The sequence below is a fragment of the Zootoca vivipara genome, chromosome 8, assembly GCF_965207765.1.
Source record: "Zootoca vivipara chromosome 8, rZooViv2.hap1.1, whole genome shotgun sequence".
NCBI classification, from domain to species: Eukaryota; Metazoa; Chordata; class Lepidosauria; order Squamata; family Lacertidae; genus Zootoca; species Zootoca vivipara.
In genome coordinates, this window is record NC_142591.1 from 70,874,304 (window position 1) to 70,896,971 (window position 22,668).

The following is a 22,668-nucleotide window of genomic DNA, read 5'->3' on the forward strand; positions in this document are numbered from 1 at the left end:
TCTCTGGAGAGCCAGTATGACACACTTACATAACTGCTATGTCAGACTTACAACTCTAGAACAACCTTTGGCAACCTGGTGCCCTCCAGATGTTGCTGGCTGGAACTGATGTGAGTTTCACTCCAAAACATCTGGCAGGTCACCTGGCTGGTGAAAGCTACTCTAGAGAATCCTGTACGGTATTTTGCTTCTGGACTGCTACCTTCTTCTGGAACCATTTTGCCTTGCCTTCTAGTTTTTAGATTACCTAATCTAAAACCCTGTCTTGTGGGGACTTCCGGTTCGTCGCGGCGGTGAGAAGGACGCAGGGACTTCGCGTGCCGAAGTCCCTGGCTTCTCGGAGGGGGGGGGAAGTCCGCAGAGCGAGCGGACTCCCCGTAAAAGCATCGGATCGAGAGTTCCGATGACTCAGGCGTCCAGCGGCTGCTCCGTTTGGCGGATCCCCCGCCGCCCGAGAGCTCAATAGAGCGATCGTGAGCCGGCGGGGTTGAACCGCGGGAGCCATTTTGGGCCACATCTTACCTCCGGGAAGCGAAGCTCCGAGTCCTGACCCGGCAAGCGGCGGATTCTTCCGATTTGAATTAAAGATTTCTAAAGAAGTAAGTGGAACTTTGATCTGGACTCTAAATTTGCCGATCGGAAAATAGGAGAGACTTTAAAGAAACGGGAGTCGGTCTCTTCCTAATGGAAAACTGGGAGGCGTTTGGGAAAAAAAAAACCCAAGCCGAACAACGAAAGAATTTGAAATTGTGGACCCGAGAGGGAAAAAAGACTTGTTTGGAACCATCTCAGCCCCCGAGTCCGGCACCCCTTGAGGTACAGCGGCATTAAGGGGAAGAGCGCTTTGACAGCTGTCAAAAGCTGTCAAACTGTCAAAAGACCGGGTGGATTAATTGCATTGCTGTGAACTGTAAAAATTGTTTGAAAACGTGATAGAACTATTTAAATTGGAAGTAAGAATGGATTTGGGACTGAGTTAAGAACTAAGGAAAAGAACAGTCAAAATGGAGTCGATCGTCTGAGAAAGGAATTTTCCAGTACCCATTGTTCCCTACCCCCTGTTTATCTGCGGTTACGAGAAGTATGAAAACAAAGCTTTCTCGAGCCTTCCAGGAGACTGTGCTGAACTACTTGCTGTCATGGGAAGACTTTTACAAGGAACGGCAACATCCCAACTTATCACCAGTCGAGATTGAAGTCCAAGTCCAGGACTTAGAGGATAACTTAAATTTGGAGACTGCAGATTTTGAGACTGTGTGTGAGGAGAAACAACTGGATGAAAGTACTGAAGAGGACTTGGACTATGACAAATTTGTTTGGGATGAAGCAAAATATGGTTTCCAAAAGGAAGAAATACAAGCAGAACAAGAAGATGAGAGACAAAGGGACTTAAAGATTATAGGAATTGAAGATCCTGGAGGGGTTAAAATGTGGAGTGGTGTTTTTGAGGGATGGGAAGGACAGGGGCAGGGGGGGGCAAAGGTCTGGAGATGGATTTGGGAAAGAATGGGTGTGGGGTAAAAATTCTAGTTAAAAGGTATTGTTTTGGTTTCTGAAAGCCGGTTTTCGAAATCTTGGCTTGACAATGGAAATGCTGAACCAATTGGGGGGGAAAGACTTAGGGAGAGGAGATGGAATGTAAAAAAGAAAGGGGAAAAAAAGTTATGTTTCCTTAAGGGAGTTTAAGAACGGCTTGGGAAAGAACTTTTAAGTTAGTGTAAATGTTTGTAAGTTAAGTGAGGTGTTTTAGGCAGAAAGCTGCCTACCCCCCTCTCCCTACTCTGAGGCACTCAGTGGCAGGGGGTGCCCAGATGGGTGAGGAGGAAATGGAACCTTGGAAGTGCTGTGCCCTGCAGGTTCCTCTTGTGGCAGGAGGGGACCTGTGGGAGGGCAGCATGAAAAAGGAGGAGGATTGAGTTAATATTATAAGATTAAGATTTGAAACTGAGTTGGAAAATTCGCCACAAGTAATTAGAACATGTTAGGAAAACCATGAGGAAGACTACCGAGGGAGTCGCAATTAAGATGTTAAAATAATAAGAACTGGGAAGTTTTAACTTTTCCCAATTTTTCTTTTGTTTTTTTTTTTGTCTCTTTTTTTTTCTATGTGTTGTAGGTTTGCAAGTATGATTATGAAAGAGTTGGGGGATGCAAATCCCCATAACTCCTTCCTCCATGTTCTCTCAGTGGCAGGGGGGGGATATGGGGGGAGGAGGGAGGGGGGAAGCAGAACTCAATTCATAATTGGACCCCTTTGATTCTTAAAGCGCACGGGTCCCACTGGTGGCAGAAGTGGACCGGTGTGTGGAGGGAAAAAGAAGGGACAGTGTTATATTATATGTTTTGTTTGTGTCTGTCTTGTTTGAAAATCAATAAAAATCTTTTTAAAAAATAAATAAAACCCTGTCTTGTGGAACACACTGCCCATTGAAGCTAGACAGGCACTGATATTGTACATGTTTTGTAAGGTGCTAAAATTATCCTATCTTCAGAGAAAGATGAGTGAACATATAAGCAGTATCACATTTCTTTTGGAAATGTTGTTTTCATCTGTTTTATTTATTGTATTTTGTTGTTGTACACTGCTATGATATAGTCTCTAAGTCCCCCCATCCCCCAATAAACAAATTAGACATATATTTCTTCTGCCTCTGGCACTTTGGACTTAACAGCTGCTAAATTTGGATTTGAACTCTTGCTTGCTGGAGAGTGTCAGCCTTGAATGTGGGAGACCAAGGTTCTGAACTCCACCCAGTCATGAAACTCACTGCATGTCCTTGGGCCAGCCACAGTATCTCAGACCAACCTACCTCACAGGGTTGTTTTGATGATAAAATGGAGGAGGGAAATACTATGCACACCACCTTGAGCTCCTTGAAGGAAAAGTGGGGTATAAATGGAATAATTCATACATTACAATATAATAAACAGTTAGTGTAAGCTGTCAGAAAATTCTATAACATTATGTAGAAATGAATAACTGTCTGCATCCAAATAACTCTTGCGCGGAGCAGACCCACTGGAATTAATTTATGGGTGTGTCTACTTTGAGTAGAGAGTAGGCCTTAGTTGCTACAACGAAATGATTCGATAATCTGTACTTAGCTATTAGAAGGTGAGATTTATCTACATGCAGGTATTGATTAGGACTGACAGTTTGGCTTGAGGTGAAGCTGTGCAAGATGGAAAGCCAGCTCAGGCAGGGGTCAATGTGGCTCAAAAGTGAATGGAAGAGGAATAGATCAGATACCTTTCAAAGAGGAGGGTTGGCAGGTTGTATTTACCTTGACAGTGATGCTTATTCTGTGGACAAGAGGTGTATGAGCAGATGGGGAGTTGATACAGCTGGAAAGTGAAATGGCACTAAGTTGACAAATGCCAGTCTAAAGGGCAAGCATTGCTTGAGGATCAGCTTATCTTGCTCAGCAGCTCCAGAAGAGTGTAGGCCAACTGGAATATTAGTTCTTTCTCTGGAGACAAAATTGGAGATGGCAGCTAGCCTGCATGTTGGCTTCCTTTTGTTGAATTAAGGGAAATGCTTTGCTTGTTAAAGCAGGATTGTTTCAATGGCCAGGGCACTCCCTTGATGTACAGCCAACCAACAAAATCACAGAATAGTGTTTTTTATTGCTATGGACATAATTAGAGAAAGAAATCTCTCTGATAGCTCGATGTCACATAAGAACACTGGATTTTTGTCTCTGTTCACCACTTTTGGCTGGAAAAGAAACAGTGACCTAGTGAGGCAGGGAAAGGGCTACTGGGAAACAGTATGTTTAACCATTTGGAAAGGGGAAAACAAGGAAATGGTCATGTCTGCACCATACGTATGCTGCATTCACAACCATGGCATCCCATAAAGAATCCTGGGAGCTGTAGGTTTTTTGGGGTGCTGAGGGTTGACAGGAAACCCCCTTCATAGAGTTACAATTCACAGCACCCTTAACAAGCTGCAGTTCCCAGAATTCTCTGATTGTTGTAAGTGCTGTAAGAGTGCTTTAAATGCATGATGCGGGTGTGACAAGCTATATTTGATTTTTAAGGCAAGTTCCAATCACACTGAAGTGCAGAAATACCCAGAAGGATATAAGAAGAACCCCAACAGATCAGATACATGCACATTCCCTTTTTGGTGAACCAGATGCCTCTATGAAGCATAGAAAAGGGCTGTGCCTGTTCCTTCTCAGCAGCTGGCATTTTGCTATTAGAGCTTTTCCTATTGAAATTTGACACAATAGTCCTTCTACCTGTGATCTATTTCTCATCAGGTTTTTGAAGCCCAGTAACCAACCAGCTTAGGACAACTAGGATGCACGGAAAAGCAAATTTCAAACTCTCCCTAGAGAGCTGCCGAAACCTGTGCCTCTGAAGGCAGTGTTAAGATGCATTCAGTTTATTAGCTGGACCACCAGTTAACCAAATAATGTTAACCCCCCCACCACCTCAATTGGCTCTGAGTTGGGAGGTTCCCCACCCACCCCTTTCCCTCGGTGAGTGTATCACTCTGTTAAGTGAACTTAATGTTTCGTCACAATACTGTGTGGAAATGGCATTGAGCTAGATCCCTTAAGCCTCCCCTACTGCTCAAGGTAGGGTTGCCAGACTCAATAGAGGACAGGACTTCTGTGCCTTTAATTGCCCTGCTCTCTTTTGAGTCTGGAAACCTTAAAGAGAAACCAGCAGACCCTTTGCTTGGAAATTAAACAAAGGGTCTGCTGGTTTCTCTTTAAGGTTTCCAGACTCAAAAGAGAGCAGGGCAATTAAAGGCACAGAAGTCCTGTCCTCTGTTGAGTCTGGCAACCCTACCTTGAGCAGTAGGGGAGGCTTAAGGGATCTAAGGGGTATAAGGTCAAGTCATATTCCTAGCCAGGTGGGGCCTAGCCTTGCCTAAACACCTCTCATGGTTGCACAGGGGGATTGTGAATGTTTGATCTGCACCACGCATTGGTCTGACACAGATCAATTCCCCAAGCGCCTTGAGTGTTTTCCAACCATCAGGCAGAATTCCATTTCAACAGCAAGCACTGGGTGGAATGATGATCTCTTCCTTGCCCTACTGCCATGCCAACCCTGCTTACCTGCTCTATAATCAAAGTTGTGGCCTGTTTTCACACAAGACCATTGTCTAATGTATTCCTGCTGTACCCACAACCTGCCACACAGGTTTTAACCTGCTGCCAATAATATGTTCATGAGGGCACCAAACGGGTCTCATTAGAGAAAGATTTCTACATATGGAGTGTCACAGCTGAAAAGGCTTGCCACCCTCCATAGCTTCCTCAGAACAGGCACATTGTGGGTCCAGGTCCATTGGGAGATTATTTAAAGCTGATATGCTAGCATAACAAGAATGCAATTATCAACCCCAAGCCTTTACAGTACAGTGGTCTGCAAGCCTTTCTAACTGACAAGCTACATACTCCAAATAAATAAGCTAACTAGATACTTCAAGAAAGTATATGCTTAGTTCTGGTGCATTAAATACTAAAGTGGGTTAAAATGACAACTAGGGCAGATATAATCATAAACTAAAAATATTTTAAAGTAGATTATTCTTTACAGCAAAGACAAGAAAATAACTAGTCTGGAAGATTGCTACTTCCAAAATACGACAGGCAAAGACATAAGAAACCCTGACTGAGCGGCTTCTGCAAATTCCAATGCCTTTAAAGTCAATAAATAGTTAAAATGACAGAACTATGCTAAAATTCAACCTTGCCAAAATAATTTGTGCCCCCTTGGCCTTCTTAAGCTTAAAGAAGCCTGTAATCCACTGGAATTCTTTAAACAACAGCTGAGAAAAAGTCAAAATTAAGATATGGAGGAAGGGACACCCATGGTTATCAGGGTTTATAGGATTAATGGAAAAGGTTCTATCGCTAATGGGGGAGGAGGAAGAGAAGAAACTGTAAAGTTCACTGACTTTCTCACCAAAGAACAAAATGCAACATCAGGTCAGAAAATTTGAAGCATCTGTATAAAAGGAACATTTTAAAAACAACATATAGTTTTCCAAGTTGCAGACAATTATCGTACATTCAGAAGTCAATTCTACATACAGTAAATTGATTTCCAAATAGAACAAATGTATAAATTGCATGCTCCTTAACTGTCCTTATTAAATGGGGACATCCCATTTTGGGGGCTATGCTCTCAAGAGCATGGTACTCAACAACGTGCATTTTGGGGTTCCGCGGCCCCCAAAGACACGTGTCCTTTGAGCCGCAATCTTGCTTGGGTCATGTGACTTGCACAGGATCACATCCCAGAAAATGCAAATCCTGGTTTTCTGTGGTGACATGTTGGAAGGTATGAAGTCGCTCTTCGGTCCAAAGACTTTTGATGTGGTGTGCAATTTAAAATGTTTCTGATCAAGGAAGTCATATCAAAACATCTATATCTATATGTTTGTTAAATTTCACTTTTCTCCGAAACCGCTTGACCGATTACATTCAAATTTGGCCACAACGTCACATGTGAATACGCGAGTGTTTGCACATACTTACATTGGACAGATGCCATACCTGTGACAGGTAAAAACCTGAATTTGTCCACCCTCCAGTGGACATCAAAGGAACAGACACCATTGTGTAGCAATAGGGCCATAATCCCGCCCCCCTCCCACTCCTCCTAACTCCCCATTGAGACTTCTCCAGAATTGCAGCCGACCACCCCGAGACCCACCCCACCCAGCAAACAGGCCACCCCGGAGACCACACTGCCGACCAACACCCAGACTGCCCCGGGAGTCAGGCCGCGCTGCCAACTGGGAGCCAGGCCACCCCGGAGGCCACGCTGCCGACCAGGAGCCAGACCACCCCAGGAGCCAAACCGCCCCGGAGACTGAGCCACCAACCCCCCGGGAACCAGGATGGGTCCCACAAGCCCCGTTCTCGATGGAGCCCACACCCCAAGAACCGATGGAGCCACACCCCCAAGAACCGCAGGCCCAGGCCTGGCTCGGGCCCCGACATCCCTTCCACTCCACGGAGGACTATCCAGGCAAGACACGACATATCAGACCCGGCCTCCATAACATTACACTGTGTCGACTTGCCCCACTAACCCCCCCCCCCATAAATTCCACCTCGGGCCCCCTGACCACCTCCATATTACACTGAGTCTCCAACACCACCCACCCTCAAGAACTCCGAACCATGCCAACTTCCCCACTACCCTCTATACCTGAGACACCCCTACTAATATTGCACAAATGTGTACAATATTTTCCCATTTTATTATGCTTCCCCATTTTATTTTATATCTTTCAAAATTTCTTCCTTATTTCTCAGTTCAATCAATTTCCTTTAGTACATCGAAATAACGCCTCGCAAAAGAAACTTAGGTCATCATACTCACAGACTGCAAACAACGCAACAAGTAATTACAAATCAAACTCAGGAGGAACGTTCATCAACAAGGGGGGAAGATGACGTCATGTGCCGGGGGAAACAGAGAGAGGGGTGTAGTTACGTCATACGCCTGCCCTGGGAAACAGGGACCCTGACTGGACCACAGTAACGCGTGGCTGGGTACAGCTAGTCATACATACATACACACACACACACACACGAGGTTTCCACTCATGCAAAACATATGATGAATTTAATGAGAAACAGAAAGAGTTTATTTAAGAGTAGCAAAACTTTCCTGAAGGGTTTTGTACATGTCAAACCCATTCTTTTCTTTATTAATAATTTAAAAAATTACAATTTCTAACTACAAAAGTATTCTGTCTTGAGAGACAATGGAGTGCACCTCTGGGGTGAAGTTAAACTGCTGTGTTAACAGCACTTAAGTGACCTTCCAAGGTGTGCAAGCCTGGGCAGTGTGTATGGATGTTCTGGGCTGCCCAGATGACAAGACTCCTCTCTCTGCCTCATTGATGTAGTGCAAAGGAAAACAGAGCAATATGTTTGGCACCAGCTTGGCTGCAGGAGTTGCCAGCTGGAGGTGTACAAGACTACAAAAGACAAAAACAATCAGTAAACAAGAACTGGTGCTTATTAACCAGAGGTGGACAATCTCAGACCCAGGGGCCAAATGCAGTCCTCCTAGTCTCTCCATGAGAGAGACCATTTGGCCCATCCTTACTTATGATGGCATCAATATTCATTTTTGTGCTGTACTGTACCAGTATACATGGGGAATGGACTATAGAAGACTATAAATGGCCTATAAAGACGTGGTAAACAACAGAGAATTCCTAATGCTTTGGTTTCATTTTGCAAGCATAGTTCCAGATGGTTAGGAACTCCAGAATCCAGAGACCAGTTCATGGGAAAAGAGTTTTGGCCAAAGCTTTGAAGTATAAGATCTTTGGAAGAGTAAGAGTTAAAGGTCCAGCTTGATTTCAGTTTCAATTGGTTAATGGAAGGGAACTGTCACATTGCTCCAAATTACAGCTCAGTGTTGGGATACAAAGTGGCATTTCAGTGCATTCTTTATGATAAACTAGCTGGCCCAAACCAGGCAACATTTTGACACATTAAAGCTTTTGCTCTGCTTTCCCCATATTTGAAAAGTTTCTGGAAGAAGAAAAAGAATAAGAGAGTGCATTTTTTGTTTGCTACCATTGTAGAATGAATTTAAATTTCATTTTATTACACCTATAAAATGTCTGCCACATAAAGAGCAAGCAAATAAAGTGTGTGTAGTGCCACGAAATATAAAACAATCCCTAGATACTAAATAACATACTGCTATACATTTCATAAAATAGAAATCATTTCTCACCTTGCACTGATAGAAGCAAAGAAACAAAGTGGCTTGGCTAGCTTTTTTTTTTTAGAATACTAGCAACCAATAAGGGAAACGACTTCAAACTATTTGCATATCAACCAGATTCTCAAGATGTTTAATGGATTATATGTGCATCATTTGGGAAATACCCAAGAAGCCCTTGTAAAGTGTTTTGGGTCTTAAAACAGTTTCAATATTGTTTTAACCATTCCTCCCAGTTTTTCTGTTTTCCCAACCTTAGGTTTGCCACATTTATTCACTAGTTTGTGATTTTCAAAAATAAAAAGTGCACTTCTTTTCATTTTCCATAATATAAACAATTTGTATGCAATATTGCACATTATTCACTTTTTTTGCAAGCAATTTCCCCTAAATAGCATGCCTTTTAATATGTTATAAAGAGACATTCCAACTCTTACAATACTAGCACCTGGGGCCGTCCAATGAAGACAAATCTTGGAAGGTCCAAGGCAGACTTTATTTATTATTATTATTATTATTATCATTCACATGGTGCATAATTAACTATGGAATTTGCTACCACAAGATACAGTAATGGCTTTAACAACAACAACAACAACAACAACAACAACAACAACAACAACAACAACAACAACAACAACAAACAACAATTTATTATTTATACCCCGGGTCATCTGGCTTAAAAAGAGGATCAAACAAATTCATGGATTTGTTCTGGCTATCAATGTCTGCTTGTCATGATGGCTGTGTATTATGTCCAGAATCAAAAACAGTATGCCTCTGAATACCAGTTGACTGCAAGGGTGCTTCTCGCTTTCTGTCCTAAGTGTGGGCTTATCTGAGGAATCTGGTTGGCATCTGCAAGAATGCAACACTGGGCTTGATAGGCCTTTGGACTAATCTAACAGGGCTCTTCCTTTAGTCTTATGAACACAATTTAGTTGAAACTAAGCACCTTAAAAATCCAAATGAAAGACCAAACATTGAGACAAATAGCTTGATCATGCCCACTGTCTTTTAGTGAAAGAAGCAGAGGGCCAAACTGCCTTTTGACAATGCATCAAAAATAAAATGCATCTTCAAAATGAAGGCAATAGAATATTATTTGATGTGCTAGCTGCTGCTTTTGTCTATAAATAGAGCAACCTTTTAAAAAATAAAAGTCAGAATATTATCCCTGATTATCAAACCATCTAATTAATATAACCTTTGCAGAGTGACAATATTATATATAACTATGACCTTATTTATTAGCCTTCCGTGAATCATTTCCACCACTCTGCAGCACGTTGCAGCCTGCAATTTCTACACTATCTCAAAAGTAAAAGGTGATATGATGAAGCTGCTGTCATGTTTCACTGTTAAAAATGCCCCAATCAAAATTAATATGTCAAGAGAGAAAAATGTATTTAAAAGCTGGTCATGGGCAATGCACAATGTAATTGACCACTTCACAACACAATAAATCTAAATCGTTCTACCTTCAATTAAACCTATCTCCTTTTTTCTTTTTTTGCATTTCTAATAAACCCAATAAAATTACATTATTTTAATGAACACTGGCAGTTCTAGTAGATCTGGTAAGAAGTGGAAGTTTTTAAAGTTATTACCGTTCCTGCATGACAAGAATATTGAGAGTCAATGAATTTGTTTGCTACGATTGGTTATTTGGATACTGAACTGAAAAGTGGAAGTTTTTAAAGTTATTACCGTTCCTGCATGACAATAATATTGAGAGTCAATGAATTTGTTTGCTACAATTGGTTATTTGGATACTGAACTGAAAACAAGCAGCAACAGGACGGAATAAATCCCAACTCCTTATCCATCATTCACATTTGTATCCCACCCTTTCTCCAAGGGCAGGATCTCAGGGCAGCATCAGGGTATCCCGATTTTACCTTGCAAGAACTCTCTGTGTAGTAGGTTAGGCTCATAGATCAAGACTGCCCCAAAGTCACTCTGATGGCAGCAGTGAGTGGTGATAGTGCTGGGTGGGGTTAAGCCCAGGAGATCCCGCCACCCCCTCTCCACATACATGGATCAGCAGCAGTAGTCAATAGATAGTGGAAATCTGATCTTTTGCTCCCCTGCACAGATCCAGCCTCAAGAGTCCATTGTAACATTGCCGGTTACACTGTGCACCCGGCTTCCCGGTGGCTGCTTACTGAGAGTGAGTGGTGATTCTTTATTGGAGTCAGGTATTTTAAAGGGTGGGATAGTCTATTCTTTTAGTACTGTGGCTGGTTCTGTTGAGGTTATTTTAGTGTTACATTTTGTGGGTTGAATGCTGCTTTTTTGTTTTTTTGTTTTTTTTTAAATACCTTACATATTTTATTGGAAGCTTACTTGGTAAGGTTTTGACCCTTAATGACAGCCTATGAATGTTTTTAATAAATAAGGCAAAACCAAAGGATAATGAGCATGCAGAATTTCACCAGCATATAGATATCCACCAGACAAAGGTTACCAGATGTCCCCGTTTCCTGGGGACAGTCCCCAGATTTACACATCAGTCCCCATACAAAATCCATTGAACTTGAAAACTGTCCCCGGATTCATTGAAAAAAAAAATCTGGTAACCATACACCAGACCAAAGTACATTTTCTTTTCTTTTTAAGAGGCAGTACATCATTTTCAGTAGGTAATCTCTAAACCTATTTTTAGAAGGCTTCTGAAGGCAGCCCTGTTTAGGGAAGTTTTTAATGTTTAATAGATTATTGTATTTTAATATTCTGTTGTAAGCCACCCAGAGTGGCTGGGGAAACCCAGACAGATGGGCAGGGTATAAACAACAAATTATTATTATTATTATTATTATTATTATTATTATTATTAATCAGGGGTAGAGAACATGTGGTCTGCTAGATATTGCTGAAGTGCAACTCCTATCAAAATCATTGACCATGTTGGCTTGGTCTGATGGGAGCTGGTGGCCAACAACATCGGAAAGTTCACAAGTTCCTCTACCTACCCCCACTAAACATGTATTTAACAACAGCTCACATATTAATACAACAACATACTATCTTACAATTTATTTTACAGAATAAGTAGTGCAAAGTGGTTGGCATTGAGCATTGAGTTCACTCCGACAACATAGCAAATTTCTGTAATGTATGAAGCTGAGAATAATATCTTCTTCATCCTCCTTCACAAACCATAAGCAAGGGGTGGACACCATTTACCAGAAGGAGAGATTGCCAATCACCTGCAATTATTTAATCAACTTTTCCTTGAACTCAGGACTACCACCACTTGGCTCAAGTAGACACACAGGTTCATGGGAAAATAGAAAGATTATGAAAGAGCAAAGATGCTCCTTCCTTAATTAAAAGTTCATTCATAGGGAGTTTTAGGACATTGACAAATGAAACTCCCTATGGATGATAATTTAATCAAGGAGGATCTTCACCAGAAACTGGAGGAAAGTAATAAGGAGCTCATTACAGAGTAATCACCCTCAATAACCTCCAGCAAAGCCACACATTGTATAAATAAAACAGTGTGCTATTAAGTGACAAGAGGCCTGATAAAATTGATTCTGTTTAAGGGTATATGCAGATGTAGCTTGCCTAGTGAGCCTATTGCAAGGGTGCGTTCCTTGTTACTGTTAATTGAGCATCTCATTTTTGATAGGTGGGAATATATGCAGATAGATGTTAAGTGTCATAAAAGGATAAACTGCTTCTGTGAGTAAGTTTTCTCAAATTTCCAAGGGCAACCGCTTCTCCACAAGTATGTAAAATAAACGGGTTCAGCCACAGATAAGCCTTTTTGCAGTAGAAACAGTTTTAGTCAGAGCACTGTATGTCTAGAACAAATAGTATTAGTTCTATTTTGTGACTGGGAGCGGTCACCGGGACTATATAACACCAGTCCTAAAGGATCTACACTGGCTCCCAGGTGTGAGAATTGTGGGATGTGGGTGGCACTGTGGTCTAAACCAGGCATCCCCAAACTACGGCCCTCCAGATGTTTTGGCCTACAACTCCCATGATCCCTAGCTAACAGGACCAGTGGTCAGGGATGACGGGAATTGTAGTCCAAAATATCTGGAGGGCCGAAGTTTGAGGATGCCTGGTCTAAACCACTGAGCCTAGGGCTTGCCGATCGGAAGGTCGGCAGTTCAAATCCCCACGGTGGTGTGAGCTCCCGTTGCTCGGTTCCAGCTCCTGCCAACCTAGCAGTTCAAAAGCACGTCAAAGTTCAAGTAGATAAATAGGTACCGCTCCGGCGGGAAGGTAAACGGCGTTCCCGTGCACTGCTCTGGTTTCGCCAGAAGCGGCTTAGTCATGCTGGCCACATGACCTTGAAAAACTGTATGCAGACAAACATTGGCTCCCTTGGCCAGTAAAGCGAGATGAGCGCCGCAACCCCAGAGTCATTCGTGGCTGGACTTAACTGTCAGGGGTCCTTTACCTTTTTATCCATAAATACCTTGTACTAATAACGAGTATTTCTCAAATGACTTTCACACAATTTTGCTTTGTTTTTAGGCTCTTACTTATCAATATATCTCTGTTGTTTCTGCTAGATCTTTACCATACCACCTCCCAGTGTTGCAGCTATTTGCCTCCCCAACCTGAATTTCTTGTTCCCATCCAGCAAATGAAGCACAATTCTTCAATTCACTTTCCTGTAATGCGAATTGACTTATTGCTGATAGCTAACATAGGAGTGGCTAACTTTTTCAGTATGAAGGCTGCATTCACCTTTGTTGAGCCCTTCAGTGTCTGCATGCCAGTCTGTGTCGATCAGCTGAGCTTGAGCTTATTTAAGTCTTATTGGAAGTCAGGTGTGCAGCCCTAATTTCAAATATATTAGCTTAAAAGAGGTGGCAGATCATACGATTGATACACATATGCAAATCATTTCAGCAGTCACTTTTTATTGTTATCTTTTGCATCATAGCTGGTAAAAAACCCAGGAACAGATAGTGAAAGTGAGCTTGGTTGCAAATGAAGCTTTTAAATATTTTTATGTGCGTTTTTATTCAGAGTGTAAGAGACTTTATGGATTTGTTTTATAATAGCTATTTATTTTGATGGGTTCTAACTACCACAAATGATTTTTATTGGCCTAACTGTTGGTGAAAACTGACACATTGTTATGTTTTATGCATCTCTTAAGTAATATTCTTTAAATGCATTGGCCTGTAAGGGACCTATTTTAATATGATGATTGATTGATTTTGTCAAATCAAACATAGCAATGAATGCTTCCCTTTTTTAGTTAGAATAAATAGATGCTGGCATTATAGTTCAGAGGAGTGTACGAAAATACTGGAATCCGATCAGAAATACTAACACACACCATTTTTCATTCGCAGCGAATTTTTCCCAGTTGTGCTCTAGAAGCAGCTATTTCTGCTCGTGAGATGGTAACTGAAAGTAAGTACATTGTCTGGAAAAAAATAGAGGATACAATCCAACCAAGGTCAATCACTTTCTTGTTATTGGTGGTTTCAGTGAGGTTAATCATGTCTCCTTCCACTGAAGTCAGTGGTACTTTGAAATGCTTCCCTTTGAATGGAAATTGCTCTTTAATCTTACCTCTGCAGATAGGAACTGGAAAATCCCAGGATGCTGTGTTGACTGAATTAGCTATACAGGTGAGCTGGGGGTGTCCATCCAAGATGTATCCTGTCACACAGCTGTAGCGGATTTTGTCACCAACATCAAACCTTGTACCATACAAGACACCTTTAGGTGGGACTCCAGGATTTCCACAAGAACTGCTCTGTAATTCTGTAAAAGAAGAAATGGATCGTCATTACTACAAGAGAACATAAGTGAAATAGCATATATTTGAAACACCATTGAAAAAGCCCTGCAAACACTCTGCTTTGCCCCTGCCCCATTCTGTCACTTTTAGTGATGTTTCCAGGTCACTTCCAGGTTCGGTTCGGCAAAAATGCATGGATGCGCGGTCGCAGACATGTTGGATTTGCCTAAAACGGTCACTGCCTACATTACATGACAATCCATTCTTAGGGGGGAAAGGTCTCTGATGCATAATGTCACAGTATAGACAGTGGTTAAAATAATAATGGGTGAAGCCAACTCAATAAACCAAAACAAGTAACAATTCCTTTATAGCTTTCATAAAAGAGTTCAGGGCAACAATCAAGTAGAGTCAATTTCTACTAGCTAAAGAAATTATGATGCATTTTAGGGAGTAATATTGCAGCTCTACAGAAGCCCCGCAGGAGATAAATCAGGACCTTGAGTACTGAAGATAGATAAAAGAAGTGTACTGAGAATAATTAACCTTTTGAACTGTTTTTTTTTTCTGGAACCAGAAAAATAAGGGTCAGAGATACAAGTAATTAGCAAGTAATGAAAACTGAGACACCAACACTTTGTTTTTTTAGTCTGCAGTGACCAACAAGCCAATTACACCAAGAAGAAAAAGCAACTACACAAGTTTAAAGATAAACCACATAACATCAATGACTGCATTTTGTCCAATGATGGCCATACAATTAAACAGCAAGATTTCAACACCTTTTAATCCTTTTGTGTGTTTTTTTTTTTTGTACTTGGCTGGGAACTCACAAAGTGTATAAATTATAATCTGAGGTATCATCACTGAAGGAAAACCTACTTCCATATCAACCTGCCCAAAGGCTAAGGTCATCCGAAAATGTCCTTCTCCAAATGCTTCAGCGAGGCTGATATCACCTACGGATAGAGTTATGGAATTATCTCCCCAAGAGCCTGGAATCAAAGCTGTTATCATTTAGATGCCAGACTATAACCTTGCTATTCACTCAGCCATGCTCCTGATTTTTCCACCTGCTGCTTTTATTTATGGTCTGCTTTTAGTATATTGTATTTAAAATTTTGTTTTCATTCTTTTGTTGTTGAAAACCACCTTGGAAGCAATCATGATAAAGTGTAGTATTAAAAAACAACAACACCACAACCTTGTAACTTTTAAAACACAATTGTAAATAACAAAGGTCCCACTCTTATGCCCACCTGCTGCGTCGCTGAGTTCAATGGGACTTTATTCTGAATAGACACGTATAGAATTGTGCTGTAAAGATGCAATCCTGCACCCATTGGGCTGGGAATGCACCCCGGTTCAATGGGGATTATATCTTGGACATAGAGAATTTAAATAGGTTTAGTAATGATATTGAAAGGTGAAATTCAATGTTGTGTTATGGTGACTGCTCCTGCAGCTTGCTAGATGGAATGGTTTTCCCTCTGCTCCTCCCAACTGTTCTTGGGGTTCTCCCACCCACCAAGTCATCATTTGGGTGCACCATGGGGCATAAAGGAAGGAGAGCGGGGAGCCCCACTGCCCAAGGGCTTGCACCGACAGGACTCATTAGGTGAATCCTGTCATTTATAACTAGTTCTGCCTGCTGGAAGGGGACTTTGGGGGTGCATTTCTAAAACACAAGCAGGCCATGGAGCAAGGTTCTCCTGCTTAAAGTAAAAGGGGGGGGGAATCACTCAGGGCAAGTGAAAACCCTCAAAGCACATCTAAAGTAGCTGCATTGATCTATCTCAGCCGCCATCAGCTGACAGCATTCCCTTTTCTCTCTCTCCCCCTGACTGTGCTCTCCGAAATAATATGTGAACACGTTAGAAGTTCTGCCACAACTGATTGCTTATTGCCAATGGATTGCTGGCTCTAATGGGGAAAAAGTGATGAAGTTGGTGGAATCATTTGGCCTAGCTCCACAGAAGTCAATGTAATAGACTAAATTCCATTATCTGAATTCTTGGCTCACAATATTTAATTTTCATTCATTCTCCGGTTCCTCCCTGTTTTATTACAGCTCTGTCAACATAATTGCCAATATATTTAAAAGAATTTACTCGTTAATTCAGAGGATATCAGATTGCATAATCATTCACTCCTGCTAGTAGGTAGCTCAGTATTCATTTCCCCCCATATTCTCTGGACTCCACCTTTCAGTAAAAAATGCCAGTAACAATTTTATTTAACCTATAAAAGCAGGGAAACTTCCTTTCCTGTAAGTACTACAGATACATAAATAAGGGGAAACAACTTGGTTGAAGCCATTTCCTTCTTCTGGTCTATTGGGCATACAATGTTTCATTGGCTGGCACATCAGCTAAAAGTTTCATTGGTTTTCAAAAAAAAAAATTCTTTTATGCTTAAGTAGCAGATATTTTATATATTTTGCTTGCTAGTGCACCAATGCAGACTTCCAAGTGCATGGAATGTGAGCATTGTTTTAATTGCAGAAATATGTTATGTGGATTCCTTAGAGAAAAGAAAAAATCTATGGGTTTGGCATTGTTTTGTCATTTCAGTGGTTTGTTGGCGTCCAATAAAGTAAAATGAGAGATTAGTAACTAACCCCAAGTTCTCCCTGTTTCGACACCAGTTTTCATTTTTAAACCTGGAAGACCTTTGATCATTTCTGAGAACAAGGAGCCTAGAAAATTACCTGCCCTCATCCCTGCTAAGCCTAAAATAAGCTGCATCCTTTTACTTCCCTTCCAAGCCAGACAGTGGCAGGTTCAGATGCACAGGTGTGCAGAGATCTTCAAAAGGAAGCATTCTTCCTTCTCCCCATGATAAGCAGTACATTAGGAGGTACACCACAAAGGCTGTTGCGAAATGAGTTCTTTTGAGGGCTGCTGGAATTGCAACTGAGACAGAGAGAGCCCCATGCCCCAGCAGCCAAGGGGGATTTTATCCCCAATAAGCAGCATGTCAGGAAGCATACGGTGGTAATGTATCAAAAGCATTGGCTAAACAGAGCAATCAGCAAGATGTCAACCCTAACTCCTGACTGGGGTGGTAAACACACATCTGCAAGTGGGCCTACTGCAGTACCTTGCCTAGAGTATGTGTGGAATAATTTTCACTCATCACTATTTTTCACTAATGGGGGGAGAGGAAAAACACAACTGGGGGAAAGAGAGGAGCACAAAAGTCTGCAATGTACTGCTAATTGCCATATTATGCACGGGAGATTGGAAAACAAGACATCAAAACTAGAATATTGTTGGAAAGACAGGCCAACTTCCATTTCATTCCCCCATTATAGTAATACTCAAATGCAGCGGCTCCAAGTTGATTGATGTACCAAGTAAACCAACTGAAGTTTTTACCCCTAATTCTGGAAGAGCAAAGGAAAAGTATTCTAAACACAGGGTCAGATTTGCCTGGTTTCTGTCCAAGCAGGACCAGCAGAAGCAAGAGTAGTTGGTGCAATGTAACAATGCACAGCTTTGGAAAAACTGAAAGTAATATAATGCTAAATTTTGTCATTGTGGGTGGTACCACACGAATGAAGAGCTGCTGTGTGTCACAACATAGACATGGCAGGCCTAATTCCATGCCGTGCAATGAGCAACGGCAACTATATAGTGCGACATACTCAAAATCACGTGCCACAAAGACAAAAGCTTTCTCTGAATTGTGAAACTCTCTATTTGTTCTTAAAAATATTAATTCCCACAACTAATTAGAATGGAGAAAAGGAGACTAGCTTGTAGTCTTTTTTTCACCAATTACTTTTCACCTGAGATACAATACTGGGCCCCAAGCACAAATAATTAGACTCAATCCATTAATTAAATGTGTTTGTACAGAGACTTTGAACGTACTGTAAATTCTAATTGCATCTAGCAGATGTAGTAATTTATCTCCCCAAACCTCATCAATCCATCCCCTTACTTCATTAGACGCTATACACAGTTAAAGTATGACTAGTTCTGAAAGCATAATTTTTATCCCTTCCAGCCCATAAATTAAGTTTTAATAAGTATTGATAGTGAACATTCCAGGAAATGTTTAGGAGAGTCAGCTGCCTATCTGTATTTCTCGTAAAAGTTTTATTTTTTATCTCTTTTTTAATTTGACTTATATCCTGCCTTTCCTCTTGAAAGACCCCAGGGCAACAGACAGGGCAGTGATAAAACATGTTTTTTTTAATGTTAGATGCAATTTGGAGTTGGATTCCAAAGAGCTATTTTGGACATGTCTTTAAAGTCTTTCACTTATGTTGGTGAAGGTTCTTTTAAAAATAAAGAAATAAAATAAAATAAGCAGCTGACCCCCATACCACTCACTATCACACTTTCTGCTTATGACATTCTCTTCTGTTTCAGAAGTAATTTTCCCTGACAAGAAGGGAAAGCTGATGTTCAAGACACATGTGCCAACATATTTCTCCGGGGCATGTGAATTTCATATTGTGGTCCTCCAGATCTTAACGAATCTGTTAAGGCAATTTTCACATACTTTCCCTCCCTCCTGAAGCCCCTCCAAATCCCCCCCCAAAAAAATAAAAAATAGAAGTGCTCTAAAGGGTAGGAGGACTCTCCAGAACAGAATCAAAGATGGCATCAGAAGTTGCAGGATGAAGGGAGATGCACTGCAAGTTCCTTCCACTCCTTTTATTGGCAGAGTCCTTCATTTGATCAAATACTCTTCGGTGGATGGAAGGGTAGAAATAGATGCAACCTACAGAGTCCAGTTGAGCCTCAAGTTTTTTGAAGAGCATAGACCTTCAATGAAGTGTAGGTGTGTTCCCATGAAGAAAGATGCAGTGATAACAGCAAGAACCTTTATTGAACTAACAGAACTGGACAACAGGGGCAAAGCAACTGCTTATATACATTTATGAAGGCATGGGCCACTCCCACTCTCAACATGATTGGCTGTCTAAACTCCCACGCTGCGAATCGTAACTCAGAGTTTAAGGGCCAATGGCAGTGGTCCAAATCCTGAAATGTGATTGGATATCATGTATTGAAGCAGAACAGAGGGGCTCATAATCCTTAGTCCAGAGTCAACACAGACCACTGAATACATAACACCCTTGATTCTCCCTTTCAACTTTAGTAAGAGACTCTGATTTACAGCTGTAATTTTACAAAACCCAGTTACCTTTGGTCAAATGAAAACATTCCCTAAGAGGCAATTTATGAAGTGAACCCAATGCCACTCCTTAGTGGAGCCATAAATAACCTTCCTTCAATGGACATGGAAATATAGTTTTGCTATAATGAAAAAATTCTAAGTCTAATGAAGAAATGCATTTGATAACTTCTTTTTTGCAACAAAACAGTAGATAAAAATCTAGAGTCTCTTGGTACATTAGATAAGATTTGAACCATTGACTAATTAATCCATACTTCTAGCTTCTGCCAAAAAAGCTCTCTAGGTGTTTCAACTTATAAAATAGTTTTGTACATAACTTATCTGAAACAAATTAAACCTAGCAGCTACTACAGGAAAAAGAACTGCATGAACTCAACAGATTCAAAATTACTTAAGCTGAAACCAGAGCACTTACTGACTTATGTATCAAATGTATTGTAGTTTCTCACCAGGTACATGCAACAAATGTATTGTAGTGGTCTCATTAGAGCCAACAATCTCCATCTTTTGAGGCTAATGATGTGGCATGAGAAACCTATAGTTTGGACCATAATGACCAACTATGTGCATGGAAAACTGTAGTGAAAGGGGCTCTGGGGTTGTGCATTGAGTTCCACCTCCAAAGTCATGGGTCTCCTCCTGACCCTGTTGTTACCATACTGGGGCAAAACTTGTTATGTTAATTATTATCATCACTGGCGGAGGAAGAGGAGTGCAGGTGGGGTGCACCGCCCCCGGCAGCGCGATCCCAGTAGAGTGCCATTGCAGCTACTTCCCCACCCACGCTGGGTGCCACACCACTGCAAATGGCGTGCCCCACCCCCAGGATGCATGCCACGCCTCTGTGGGCGGTGTGCCTCGCCCCAGGACACGCGCCCCGCCCCAGGATGCGCACCAGCCCCGCCCCTGCCTGCTCTCCGCCCCCTGGTGCCAGAGCATGAAGCTCCGCCACTGATTATCATAATCATTATATTAAAAAGGTGTGTGGTTGTTTGTTTGTTTTTTGTAATCAGCCTGGAGGTTTTCTTCTTCATTAAATTTGCATTTTACCCTTCATCCATAGAGCTCAGGGCTGTTCACAGCATAAAAACACAAATTGCATAATTAAAAGCAAGAAAAAGAAACAAACCAGCAACCCCACCCCTAATCAAACAGTACATAAATTTTGTTAAATAACTAATAAAGAAACTGGCTTCTGAAGCGAGAGTCTGCTCTATGCAGGATAGCTCTCTGTGCAACTTCCTTTTTTATTTATGCATGCATTTATAGCCCACCTTTCCTCCAAGGAACTCAAGGTGGCAGATATGGTTCTTTCTCCTTTCCATTTTGCCCTCACAACAACCCTGTGAGGTGGGTTAGGCTGGGAGATGGTGACTGGGTGACTGAAAGACACCCAGTGAGCTTCGTGGTTGAGTGGTGGTCTGAACTCTGGTCTTCAACATGTTAGTTAATTGTGTGGGGAGCCTCCACACCCACAGCAAGCTTCCTGCTTCCAATGTCATGCTCCAAAATGGTGGTGCAGAACAAACATTATGTGGCAATTGTAAAAAAGACAATTCTGTGGATCAAAGCAGTCAAATGGGCACACATCTGCTCGACTAATCTGCATGTGGAAAGTGAACATGTTTGGGAAAAGGTTGCTATTCTTCCCTTCATGAAAACAAACAAACAAACAAACAAAAAAGATTTTCCTCATTGTAGTATTAAAATTCTCCATCTCCACATGTCATATATACAACCTGAATAGATTTGGGGAATTAGCATATTCATTGTTTATTTTGGGCTGAAACAAAATATCTCCCCTAAACATTTCATATGGAAGTCAAGAATGTACAAGCTGCACTATCTCCCAGCATTCAGTAATAAAACTCCGAGGGCAAATTGCTGATATAAAATTTCTGGCATGCTTCTGCATTTCTTATTCTGTTCTCGTTCTGCATGGAGACTCTTGTTAATGTCAATGGGAGTTTTGAGCTAAAATCTAGTGTAAAAATATGCTCCAGAGAGTTCCCCTCAACGGAGATGGGCAAACGTTCTTAGAACATTTAATTAGCAAAAATTCCCCTATTTGTAAATATTAATTAAAGCCATTCAAATTAACTACCTCTCACAATTATACTTTTAGATGGAAACTATGAACAGAGGAGAGATTTTTCATCAATGATACTAGGAATACCAATTAACTGGGTGCTGGGGATTCACAATTCTGGCTTTCATTATGAACCGATATTCCTTTTGTCATGGGACTGCTTGGGCATGAGCAAAACAGTGCGGAACTATTCCACAGTTGGTGCAGGAAATGGCACCATTTGAGGTGAGGCGCAGCCCGCAATCACCTTCCTTAACTTTGAAATGTTTTATTATTGATAATGTGGCTGCTGAAGACAGGAGCGCTAGACGTGCTCTGGTCCATGGGGTCACAAAGAGTCGGACACGACTAAACAACTAAACAGCAACAACAATGTGGCTGTGGTACATCTTCACTCCCATTCTCCCTTGCTGTCAGGAGTGACATCCTTCCTCAAAGCAAGACATTGTGGATGATGTTGCTTGGGAGAGTGCCTCTTCTTCTAGGAGGCTAAAAATGTAATTTAAATTGAGCTACTTTAGGAACTTACCAATAAGATACGTTTCTTGAAGAAGGATGGTGGTAGATACCATACTCAACAGTGGGTAATGAACTTTAGTTCCTTTATAGGAATTGATGTTGATGCTCTAATTTTATCCTGTCTGTTCTTCCTTGTAAAGTGGAATTGAAAATCAGGCTGCATCTCTTTTAAAATAGCCTTAATTAGATTCTGAATTTTCCAGAGTTGTAGAGCTCAAAAAAGCTTCAGAAAAGGGCAGGAAGAAAGCTCAAGGGGGGTTGAAGCATTTTGCCCTATGAGGAAAGGCACCAATGTAGGGTGGGGGTGGGAAATTTATGGAAGTTTATAAATATACTAATAGTTGGGGTATTCCTCCCCTTTTCATAATACTAGAGCTCCTGGTCATCTACTGTAGTGGTCTTCAAACTTACATCCCCAGATGTTGTTGGACTACAACTCCCATCAACCCCT

The 22,668-nt window shown here is 41.3% G+C and overlaps 1 protein-coding gene across 3 annotated transcripts in view; it reads right to left on the bottom strand.

Moving 5' to 3' along the window:
- Nucleotides 1-22,668, bottom strand: part of CSMD3 (CUB and Sushi multiple domains 3) — a 567,595-nt gene that overhangs the window by 380,171 nt on the left and 164,756 nt on the right. For all 3 annotated transcript variants that reach the window (XM_088675845.1, XM_088675844.1, XM_060277658.2), the window contains exon 4: nucleotides 14,281-14,475. Coding sequence is in view for 1 of the 3 variants with exons in the window: in XM_060277658.2 (XP_060133641.2) it covers nucleotides 14,281-14,475 (195 nt within the window). In the remaining 2 variants the exon portion in view is untranslated. The remainder of the gene's footprint in view (nucleotides 1-14,280; nucleotides 14,476-22,668) is intronic.